Raw genomic sequence first — 12,967 nt, 5'->3', positions numbered from 1 at the left:
CTGTTAACCACTGAGACATCTCTGAATATATGCCTTTTATCCGCTATGATGAAATCTATCTCGTTCCTCGTCACAGTATCGGGGCTTTGCCATGTCCACCTCCTTTGGGGCTTCTTCTCAAAAAATGAGTTCATCAAGAAGAGCCCCTCCGACTCGAGGAAGTTTTTTTAGAATGTTGGCCAAGAATTATAGACACTGGTCATATTAAAAAAGTACAATCAAAAGTCTCTTAAGTACATCTGTGAAATAATTTTAATAGCGCGATTTAACAAACGGCACACTGCCATCATCATTAGTAAATGAAGGAACTAAATACAATATTATTTATATCAAATCAATATTAAACTTCTACTCACAGCTAGTATAATAAGGTTATTGAATAAAGTGAATTAAATAAATAATAAAATATTTTATAAAATTAAATTTTTATATAATTAATTTTTTGGAAACAGCCTAAAAGCGGGAGCCGCAGCGGAAAAAGCTGAAACGACTAAACGGCACAAATATTCGTCACTAATTCCAAATTACATCTTTGTGCCGTTTGCAGTCGAAACACTTTTGGACCTTGGAGTAGCAGTGCTAAAATTTTTTTAAATGAGATAACACCTCGCCTTATTGCCTCCACTGGTGACAAGAGGGCTGGTGCATTTTTTGCCCAGAGAATCGGCATAGCGATTCAACGGGGAAATGCTGCCAGCATTCTTGGCACAATTCCACGCGGACATGATTTATACCAAAATTATCTGTAAATATTTAGTTCTTAAGTTGTGAATTGTAAATATGTATAATATTTTGTATAAATATACTGTCTTTTATAAAAAATATAAGTGAATTTTAATAAACAAAAGAAAAGCTGTGTTCACTTAAAATAAAACGACCAATAACTTTATTTCATAGCAATATTAACAGCTTTTCATTGAATCAACTATTTTTTTTTTTTTTTACAAACAAAAATCCCAAACAGATAAAGGAGTTTTTTTACATTCGTTTCGACCGATTGTAATAATTCAGTTTTTCGGTGAATTTTAAAACTAGACACGTCAAAAGTTTAAACGTTGTATATTGCGACTTTCATTTTCCCGGAAAAATCCATCGGATATCCGGAAGGTTAAAGTTTTAGTTTTTTCTTGTACATTCGACTAAAAAGTTCGGCTCCCTGAGTTCGTTGAAGTTAGTAGCGGTGTTTGAAAAGTTACACTAAACCATTGTAGCAATGTGTGGCATGATATTTCTGTTGCACATTACATTTTATTTCATGAATTTAGTAAGAAAAAAAAGACATCTTAAATATATATCAATATATCAAAGTATATTATGTATGTATAGTATATTATAATATATGTTAATCAAATGAATGTTACAATAAATGTCAAAATATTTAAATAGCGAAATTTCAAAGTATCACACAAGTAAGACAAATAAATAAAATTGGAGTGTCTATTTGTAATAATAAAATAACCGCTTTTTACTAAATGCATATGGATGTATACACACGATAAGTATAACATAATAAAATTTTTGACAATTTTCGTCTTTCAAACAGACGTTTGTTCAGGCTAATCTCTTAAGCGGCCGGACCGATTTTGACGGAATTTTCACTGGCCGATGGCCGATGTAATAACGAGTAACTTAGGCTAATTTTATTTTAGTAATTTATTTGTTTTATAACTCTGTGAACTGAACACTTTTATGTTAAATTATACGCGGACAAAGTAGCGGTTACAGCTAGTGTTATAATACATGTTAATCAAATTAATGTTACAATAAATGTCAAAATATTTTAATGGCGAAATTTCATTTATAATTATATCCACATACATTGTATAGTCGAAAGATACGAAATAATAATAATAAATTTCAAGTCTCAACAACTTTTTCGAGTCGGCCGACATATTTTCTCGAACAAACTTTAATACTACTTCAAGACTGCCAAAATAATTAGAAAAGTCTAACTTTAATTTACTAAATTAAAATATTTCACAAAGAAGCATGAAAGAAGTTTGTTATTTATTATAGTTTTAAAAGAAACGCCATAATATTTTTATTCATTACATTGTTAAGCGTTCATTACTTAAAGAGTCTCTAGATATAATTTAAAATGTGTCGTTTTGAGATAAAAGAAATAATAGGAAATTTGACGACTGATTTTAAATATTTTTAAAGGCTATATAAGGTTTTCTGAAACTGACGGTAAAGTTATGATTTACTAAATTGAACACACATACTACAATAGGAACGTTTCAGCCTGTAATATCCCACTACTGGGCATAGGCCTCTTTCCCCATGTAGGAGAAGAATCAGAGCTTAATCCACCACGCTGCTCCAATGCGGGTTGGCGGATATATTTCCTACTATGAGTAACGATCGCTATCAGGTGTACATGATAACAACCGAGACCGACGGCTTAACGTGCTCTCAGAGGCACGGTGGGGAGACCCACAAGGACTGCACAAACACCCAGACTACGGCAAACACCTGTATGGCCAATACAAATGTTTGTCATGTGCGGGGATCGAACCTGCAACCGCCAGCGCAACAGATACAATCCATGGCTGTAACCGTTGCGCCAACGCGGCGTCTATACTACAATAGGAAGGATATATATATTTCTTATACATAGATCTATTACTGCAATTACTAAAATGATTTGAGAAAACCTAAAGGAATAATGTTTTTCACACTACTTTATCACTAAGGGAAATCGAGAGCAAGCTCTGCAGCAAGTAGTCTTGTAGCTCTAGCGCACGAAAATACAAAAATATCATAAATTGTTTTAATATAATAATATTGTACAATACTTTAGCCCCTCTTTATAAATATTGTCAATTTCTACGCGATTGGAGCCGCGTGCAACTGCTCACTGGGCAACTCATATTTTTGACTATAAAATGTTAAATTTACAAATTGCATTCAATGCCAGGTGTCCAAACTTTATTATCTTTTTACGACTAAATTAACCGTTGAATCCTTAAACGATATCTTATGAAATGAAATTACTTCTCTGATATTGTTACATTTTAGTACTAATAATAATCACAATGGATATAAATCTTTTGTTTAACCACAGATAAAACACAGACACGAATGCACAGATAATGACAAACATATTTACGTTTTATACAAATATTTATAAAGAGAGAGGATTTTCAAACCCACGAGACACCATATAAAGTACTAGTAGAGTCAGTAGACATTTGTACCTCAAAACATGGTCTTGATAGTTTAATTTTTTCTTGACATCGTTGATAGTTATAATTTTACTAGTTTCTTAATATGATTTTTAAAATTTAATTAGATATTTTAAAATGCATGATATAAATGAAATACATATGAAACTAACTCTAGCGTCTTTGGTATAATATCTTCGTGTCAGTTTCACACACAAATCTTTAGCTAGCATCTTTTACGAGAGAAACATGAACTATTCTACACACGCGAGGTTTCACACCTCCTTGCGACATATAGGAGATAAATTCATTTAAGATTTTATACACTCTCTCTTATATTGAACTAACAAAACTTGAACGCAGTCGCTTTCATAAATACAAATAACATTATATAGTGTTTATATTTTTAGAAAAATATATTGAACTTTTACGTCGAATAATAATTATCATAATAATATGAATTTAGGTTAAATTGTCAATCAAACATCTAATGTGGATATCTTAAAATGCTTGAGATTAAAAATTGAATCAAGTATTACTCTAAGCGAGAGAAAGGACATAGAAACTGATTATATCAGTCATCAGTTTGTCTAAAGAAAATTTCTTTATTTAACCACTTACTCTTCAAATTACAAGTATGGTAGACACTGCCAATTAAGATTAAAAGATTCATCGATATATTTACCAAGATACCAAAATAATACACCGTCTCATTAACTCTTAGCTTTAAAATTAATGGAAGTTTCCAAGAATATATAATTTGAGTACAAAGTTACGGACCGTATACATTGTTAAACTTGATAGTTTTCATATACATGTGTTAGTGTTAGCCGACTCTCGGACTATAAATCTAGACTTCATAACTTGAACTGCAGTTGAGTGGGGCGTTCCCAAATGAGGTGTACAGCTCCTATACTATAAATATTATTTACGCTCAGTGCGAAGTCTCTGGGAGCTCGAATAAAGGTGAAACGAGTATTCTTTCCAAGAAAGTAAACTGAGATGTACATTTTTAAAAGTTGTTGAGAGAATAAATAACGGGGCGTATAAAATTTTTAAAAAGTACCGACGATTTTGCGAATAACGCCATCTTTAATAAAAAAGAAAAAATAATATACGAGTATGTGTTAAAGTCGGGTTGCATGTATGTATTATTTTTGTTTAGACGGTAAAATTACAATTATAGTCGTCACAAAATAATAGCCCGTTTTGACATTTGTCACTGGGACGTAAATAGTGATGTAACCAACCATACGACTTGATATTCGATACTCAGGATAAATCGATTCAAGTTGGTATGACTATTTGATCGATTTGATTATGTATTGTAAAGTACATTTGATCAAAATTTTGATCAAAAATTTAATTTAATCTTTGATATTCTAAGTAATTTGAAATAATATAATGGTACAAATGGTCAATGTATCTTATTTTATATTTTAAGTACCTGGGTGACCGAGCTTAGCTCGGTATTTTTAGTAATCGTGTTGTAAATTATATTTAAATACGAAATACATATTGATAACATATGAATAATATTTTTCGTTTTTCATCATTACAGCCTATACAGTCCACTGCTGGACATAGGCCTCCACAAGCTTACGCCAAAAATAACGTGAACTCATGTGTTTTGCCCATAGTCACCACGCTGGGCAGGCGGGTTGGTGACCGCAGTACTAGCTTTGTCGCACCGAAGACGCTGCTGTGTGGCTACGGCACTGTGCTGTGTGGCTACGGCACTGTGCTGTGTGGCTACGGCACTAAAGAATTTAGCCACCCCCTCTCTTCCCGTGGGTGTCGTAAGAGGCGACTAAGGGATAACAAGGTTCCACAATCACCTTGGAACTTAAGAAGCCGACCGATGGCGGGATAACCATCCAACTGCTGGCTTTTTCGTTTTTACCGACATAATAATAAAAAATATGAACTGGTTATTTAAATACAAAATCATGAGTGCAATTAGAAAAAAAAGAAAAACAATAATCGATCTGGAGACACGGGGATTCGAACCATGGTCTTCTTTGTCGATCTTGAAAGGTCGATTTCCCACCTGAGCTATTACAATTTTATTGAAAAATGCCAAATTTACCTTCGTATTCTAACGGTATTGTAGCCATTTTTTCTTTGCCTAAAACAGGGATAAAACGACATTTTCTAAAAATGAATGCTAGATGAAGTTTTCGCCGCCGAAACCTCCTATCTACTAAATTTCATGAAAATCGTTGGATCCCTTTCCAAGATTCAGTTTATATATACACTAGAATTGATCGTTTAATAGTATAAGATATTGTTTTCTAATGTTTACACGAATTTTAATCATTATAATGAAAGAATTTTATCGAGGTTTAGTAGCCAAATCAAAATTTTATTTACAGCTTTGACTGCCAAGCTCTTTTTAACCGACTTCAAAAAAGGATTTTTTTTATGTATGTTCGGAAATAACTCCGTCGTGTATAAACCGATTTAAATAATTATTTTTTTTTTTTGTTGGAAAGGAGATATCCCTAGTTTGGTACCATGATAAGAAAACCAGGAACTGATAATGGGATCCCATAGAAATCGAAGGAAACTCCAAAATCCGCATAACTTTTTACTGGGTGTACCAATTTTAATGATTTTATTCGAAAGCCGATATTGATCATGTGGTCACATTTAAATTTCATCGAGATCTGATTAAAACTTTTGGAGTAATCTTTGATAATGCCTATTTACTTGACTATTTTTTCGTCTACCTACGTTGTATTACTTGTCGATATAATTGAAGTCGGTTTTTCTTCGTTTGCCTGAAAATGAAATTATTTCAGTAAAGATTACTCCACAATATACAATTACGATTAAAAACGAATGAAGCTGGTGAAATTCAGTAATTAATTAGTTACAGCACTAGTATTAAAAAAAAAGACCAAGAACGTAACTGTGTTAGAGAAGTTTCGTAATAATTATAAATTGCATGCTACTATAAATTAAGCGCGAAAAGAATGCTGCAAATATATTCTATTATGTTATTTAACGCGCCAAAAAAAATTTACGTATTTTTTAAAAACACTGTTATTAATAATTATTTTATTGTTTCTTACAATTTCGTAACAAGTTACGTTCTAGGGCATTTGTCAAATGTCAAAACGGGCCTCTTATTTTGTACCGACTATAAATACATTGAAATATATTTGTTACTCTTGTGAAATTAAATTTTTTATGTTACTATTCGTGTTAAATGTAGTTTTGTACATTACTAATACTAAATAACTTTTATACACACACTTTCATTTTTTTTCTACGCTGGTCGAAATTTTGATAAATCTCATTTTTTTCTAGAAAATATTTATGCAGAAGTTTGCTACCTTTCACTAGACCAGAGCTAAACATCAACGCGATTTCTACAGGACTCCAGTTATTCATACGAGCATCTATACATATAATAAAATGGTAGGAAAGACAAAACTGTACATTAATTATTTTTTTTAAATAATATTTGGGGTGTAATCTACAATCGATACCGAAGCCAAAAATATTGTTTTTAGAATTTTTGTCTGTTTGTCTGTATGTATGTCCGGGATAAATTCAAAAAGTACTAGATGGATTTACTTCAAATTCGGCACGAATATTATTAAGAAGTCAGGTCAACATATAGGCTACATAATATCACGCTATCACCTACGGGGAACGAACAGTGAACCTTTATTTCTTCAACGCATTCTGTAACAACGTGTAATCTAACGACGCATATTTGAATGTTGTTGTTATTATGTTAATAACCATGCTATAAGCTAGCTTCACACTATAAATAAAAACATTCTGTAGTATATTTAGTATCAATATTGAACCCGTGCGAAGCCGGGGTGGGTCGCTAGTTAGCACTAACAAAGAATAAAATTTGAATGTTTTATATGCATATATCTATATTTATATTTTGGATATATATGTCTGTGGAACGTAATCTATTACATCTACAGAAGCCCCCGTTTGAAGGAACGCCTTATAGAATAGTTTTTCTGTGTGTACATATTTCCTAAGTTAGGAGTTGCCTACAATTCATTTGTTTATTTTTTTTGTTTGGCATTAAAACCAATTTTTTTTTAATTGTTTTTCAAAGAAGCTAAATAAATAAATTAAAAATTAACAGGATTCTTAAGTACAAACAATGCTACAACAAATTAAATAACTTGGCGTTGTTCCATTAGTGATAGGCACACCATTAAGCCTCGGCTGCGTCTATTAGTGTCTATTCCTGTTTCGACTTCAATATCTTTCGCGTCGACGTTTTATTACTATCGAACAAGTCAACTTCCGTATCTCAGAAGCTATACAGTGCAACAAATTGTGTATTGTGGCTGCTTAAAGTTATTATCATATACCCATCGGTTTTTGCAGTTTACTTTACTTTGGTACTAATAAAATCGTATTTTTGCTTTTTTTATTAAATATTTTTTTTGGATTTTCAATCAGCTTTTCTGGCAACATTTAAATCATAGAAAAGATTATTTCTCTCATTTTTATTAATCACCCTTTAAAAAAATTATAGTACAGAATACTCATGTTCCAGTCATTATTTACATTATATTTTTAATTTTTATTATTATTTTTTTTTTATTTAGGAATTTGAATCTCTCAATTTCTTCAAATTTAGAACTAATTTGATATTTCGAAAATATAAATGAAATTAAGACTTCCCACTTATCCGCTACTAAGGTCTACAAGATGGTTATCGTAAAAATACATGTCAATAATTTAAAATTGTAATGTTTAATTTTTCAAAATGTAACCTTACAGTTTATTACGTGAACGTAAAATAAAATATTTGATCATTTTCGTAGTAAGGACCATCATTGCGTCTGTTCGAATTGTATTTTTTTATTCATAACGAAGTCTACCCTTTGTAACTCAATTTTCAAGTAATGGAAGTGAAACTTTTTGTAATCAAGGGTCATACACGGTGGTTCCGACGCAAATTTACATATACGTATATAAACAAAAATTCTATAAGCCCTGTGGTATACCTACCTATATTTTCTTTCAAAATATGTGCATAAATAGTTACTACTTAAAAACTTTATTAAGTTTTTCTTTAATTGTACAAGAGTTCAAATATCAAGATCGTATTCGATCACTGTACCAATAACTCATCCTTTTCCCTTTTTTAGCACTGTCATATGCATGAGGTGATATAATGGAACTAAAAAAGAAAAATACGAAAAAAACCTTGTTAGTAAGAGTATGTGTGTATTCGACGGTATAACTCGACGCCAGGTGAAAAAATTATTATATTTCCGTGAAAAAAATAGTAAAATAAAATTAATAATTGTTTTAAAAATTTGTGAAATGTAACAACAGCGAACGTGTCATATTCACCTGTGCATAAATTATTGAATTGCACTTGTATTAAGTTCTATCCCATATTTTTATTTAAATAAATAGATTACAATTCTGAGAAAGAACCTCACTTAAGTTCTGGAGAAGAACCTTACAGAAGATAAATAGTATCGTATACATATAAAATACAACAATATAAAGAGTCACCCTGTCAAAACATATTGTTTCAAAGGTTAAAAACAGAAAACTTAAAACAAATGTTGTTGCGAAGCTATTTGAAAAGTATATTACAATTTGTATAAAATCTAGGTACGTTGCAAAGAAATACCTAGGAAATAATCTGGCATACCTCTTCTGTGTTCAAAATAGAAAGATTATAAAGGTCCGTTCAAATGTGATATATGCATTCCTATGTTGAGGGAAAATGAATATAAGATACACTAAAACTAAACTGCGGTTTAGTATCTACAAAACGTATTTTTGAAATTGTATTGTACTAAAAATGGAACATTGGTATTTTAATCTGTAAACTTGTACTGTTCAATCAAAACAAATAATTAATTTCCTTGAAGCGAGTATATTGTGCTACATTTTTGATTTTTGTAAAAACTGATCTTGATAATGTGTTTCTGATTTGACTCAACTTATATAAGGATTCACTAATAACATAGGGTATTTTTTGATTAAGTTTTATCAAGAATAGTTTAACAGACAAGTTGATTGCCGCAAAAACAAGGATTGGAGGTATACCTGGTATCTACCAAAGTAACCATGAGTTAAATTTCATATTTGGCCATTGCTTCAACCTGTGTTGGAAGCACGCGCTAAGAAACTTTCAGCTTTTATAAAACGATGAAGTCTGGTCCTCACGGACTCTTCCGTTGATATCTTTGCAATCGAAATTTTTTACTGAATTTAGGCAACGGAATCGCAAAACAAGAAAAAAAATGTGTTTGCTCACAAACGAAATTCAGTTAAAACTTTTATTATTTAGAATATTATGAGAAAAAAAAATATAGTTTTATCAAAAATTCAAAACAAATCGTTACGTTTTTCATATTTCATAAAGAAAAAAAAAAAATTAACGCCCAGGCTTGAAACTCTGATTCAAATCTTTTTAAACTTAACTTTTTACTATCACGGAAAGTTGTAATCTATTAATTATAAAGGAAAAGTTTATGAATTATCTATATTTTCCTACAACATCATATAAACTGTCTTATCTAAACAATTAATTTGACTCCCCTATATATATAATTTTATTCAATATTAACTGTACAAATAAATAATAGTATATAGTTACTCACCGTCATGAGAATCGTAGATGTAAATAATGTCCTTCCAACCATAATGTACTATTGTATCGACGATTGCTCTATGATAGTCAGGTCGCATGCTGACAGCGTGATCAATCAGTCCAGACGACGGTGGTATCACCTGATTGAAGATTAAAAGATTTAGTTCATTTATATTATTGTATTTATATATTATTTTTTTTTTGATTAACATTAAGAAATGCATACAAAACTAAATTTTCAACCCTCTACGATTAACCTCTATATTTTATTTGTTAATTATAAATTATAATTTTATGGGCAAGATTTTTATTTTTTTTTTTTGTCATGACTTAGAATAAAAAAAATATATTACTCTTAATTTTCCACCTCTCTACGATAAACCCCTATTTTTCCATCGCAATTTTAATTTTTTATTATTTTTAATAAATTCTTTTAATTATTGACAACGCTTTCGATTATAAGTAAATCCCCGCACACTTATAGTAGATAGTTTATTGGCAAAACAACGTTTGCCAAATCAGCAAGTATATATATATATATATATATATATATATATATATATATATATACAAGAATTGCTCGTTTAATAGTATTAGATTATATTGTTATTAGATGAACTCGCAATTTTTTTACACATAATATCGATATAACAAAACAAATAAGGAAATTAATAAACAAAAACAATATATATTTTTTTTTTAATATGATATGAATTGTTCTTAAATTTCTCTCGCTTAAGTGAGTATAAATGTTTTGAAGAAGAAAAATAACCTGTTTTTTTCATTACGCACTTATTTAGGTACTCGTGTATCCACTTGAAATATATATACGTTTTGTTTATTTCATAAGTTAACAAGACTAATTTCTAAAATTGTTTTTTTTTTTCAATATAATAATATTGGAAATTATATTTCATTAGTAATTCGACGCTCGGCTGGAATTACTTTTAACAAGAAGTCCAATTAGATTATAAGATAATATTTTTTAAAATTATTTAAGGCAAACAAGTAGCTGATGTACCTAAATTAAGCAGACTCATCGCGGAGCTATCATGTTGTTTAATTAATTTAGGATTTTTTTGTATAGCACATTTAAACTTAAAAGTCTTTACAAAAGGCGGTTTTAATCCGGTTAGTATTTTCTAACAACCTTGGTGTAAGTAAGTAGATGTAATATTATAGGTTACATATCACACTTTATTTCATTATATAACTAAGTTAACACTCTTATACCGTTATCTGTATAAATAATTCACTATACGTAATTACATTTACCTTTTTCGAAATGATTACTCGTGCAATAAGAAATAATTATTATGCATAAATATAAAAAAATACAAATCATTTTTTTAGTTCCAGAACTTAATCCGATAAAATGATTTCCATCGATTGCTGAGCAACGGAATTAAGAGAAGAATGGTTGTCAGCAGTTCGTTCTAGTTCGATTTTTTATCGAAAAAATATCACAGGAATTCGTTAAGTTAAATGCTGTTTTACATTCTACATTACTTTAATGTTTTTTGTTAATGAATCTTATACTTTAATTATTTCTACATTTTTAAAATGATTTTATGATAGTTAGTAGAATTTTATTTCAACTAGAGTCTAGTTTTGCGCATATTGTGTTAGAATTTTTTTCTTATTATTTTTTTACGTAACTGTTAAACTTTTAGACAGATATAAAACAAATTATAAATAATTAATTACTTAAAATTATTCCGATATTTTTATACAATAATAAAAGTTACAAACAACAACGAGCCAAAAATTAAAGTTTTTAACTTAACTTTTTTAAATCAGTCCATTTCACAATCGAAATCGGAAACAAAATAAACTGTCGAAAGATTAATCTAGAGAACGTGCTTTACCTTTTCTGGGAACCACGGAGTGACAAATGGCATCTGAAAGGTATTTGTATAGGAGTGCAGAGTGTCAAATGATTCAGGAGTCACGGCGCCGAGCATCGCGAACACGCCGCGAGCGAATTGATTGCAGACTGTGAACAAATTGAAGAATTTTACTATAAAGCACATTTGAATAGATAGCAAGAACAACGAATGATGTGAAGGTTTTATTTAGACGATTCTTTCTTATACTGTCGGAAATAGTGGAGATAACTAATACTTAAAACTCAAGCATATTTTTGGCCGAATTATTAGTCTTACTTAGTAGTTGCTCTGACAAAACCTAACTTATTTTTACTTAACATATTTTTGTTATCGTCTTAAAAAACTTTAAACTGTCTTATTTTAATTTTGAATATAATCAATATAATCAACCAATGTGTGGCTACGGTACTACTAAAGAATATAGCCACCCCCTCTCTTCCCGTGGGTGTCGTAAGAGGTGACTAAGGGATAACACAGTTCCGCTACCACCTTGGAATTTAAAAAGCCGACCGGTGGCGGGATAACCATCCAACTGCTGGCTTTAAAATACATAGGCTGGAAACGGGCAGCAGCGTCTTCGGTGCGACAAAGCCAGTACTGCGGTCACCAACCCGCCTGCCCAGCGTGGTGACTATGGGCAAAACACATGGGTTCACGTTGTTTTTGGTGTGAACTTGTGGAGGCCTATGTCCAGCAGTAGACTGTATAGGCTGTAATGATGATAATGATGAATCAACCAATAACACAGCCTTTCAAATTCAGTACTAATACTGTTAGATAATAAGCATTGGATTTTTATTCCTCACTCTGATATATAGGCGTAAAAACACTATTACTCATTGATATTGTTACAATGAATATTAACTTTAATGAGCATATCTCAAAATTTTACAATTATAATTTATGTTTACCAGTGGCAAAAAATGTTCATAGTCTAGAGATTTTTTTAAAGATGTAAATACAGATTCAGCAGTCCGGCAGTGTTGTGAACTATAGTCCCATTGTTCTTTTTTATGAATCATAAAACAGTAGAGTGTGTAAATTTAAAAGTATTTCATATTTTTCGGAAGGTTCTCTACCATAATGAAGTTTATTTAATTTTTAAATTATTTGTCTGTTGATCTCTTCTGTTTCTTGAAATAATACTTGGTATGATTTAATTATATAACGAAAGCTAGGAAACAGATAATTTTTTATCTGTAACCATTTTCACTTTGAGAGAATGAGAAACAAAACGTATAATTGAAAGACAAAGTCGTAAAGATAATTTATTTTTAATCTTTATTATTTATGGAGGGTTTCGC

General features: G+C 30.5%; 1 protein-coding gene across 1 annotated transcript in view; it reads right to left on the bottom strand.

Annotated features, from left to right (window-relative positions):
* The window catches only part of LOC123668895 (glutamate receptor 1-like), a 194,637-nt gene that overhangs the window by 112,730 nt on the left and 68,940 nt on the right, over window positions 1-12,967 (bottom strand). Inside the window, exons 3-4 of the mRNA XM_045602587.1 lie at window positions 11,643-11,770; window positions 9,785-9,914 (exon numbers count right to left, since the gene is read on the bottom strand). Of these exons, the coding sequence (XP_045458543.1) occupies window positions 9,785-9,914; window positions 11,643-11,770 (258 nt within the window). The remainder of the gene's footprint in view (window positions 1-9,784; window positions 9,915-11,642; window positions 11,771-12,967) is intronic.

Source organism: Melitaea cinxia, chromosome Z, assembly GCF_905220565.1.
Source record: "Melitaea cinxia chromosome Z, ilMelCinx1.1, whole genome shotgun sequence".
Classification (NCBI taxonomy): Eukaryota; Metazoa; Arthropoda; class Insecta; order Lepidoptera; family Nymphalidae; genus Melitaea; species Melitaea cinxia.
The sequence above is the reverse complement of the archived record's forward strand: the minus strand, read 5'-3'. Positions and strand labels throughout refer to the sequence as shown.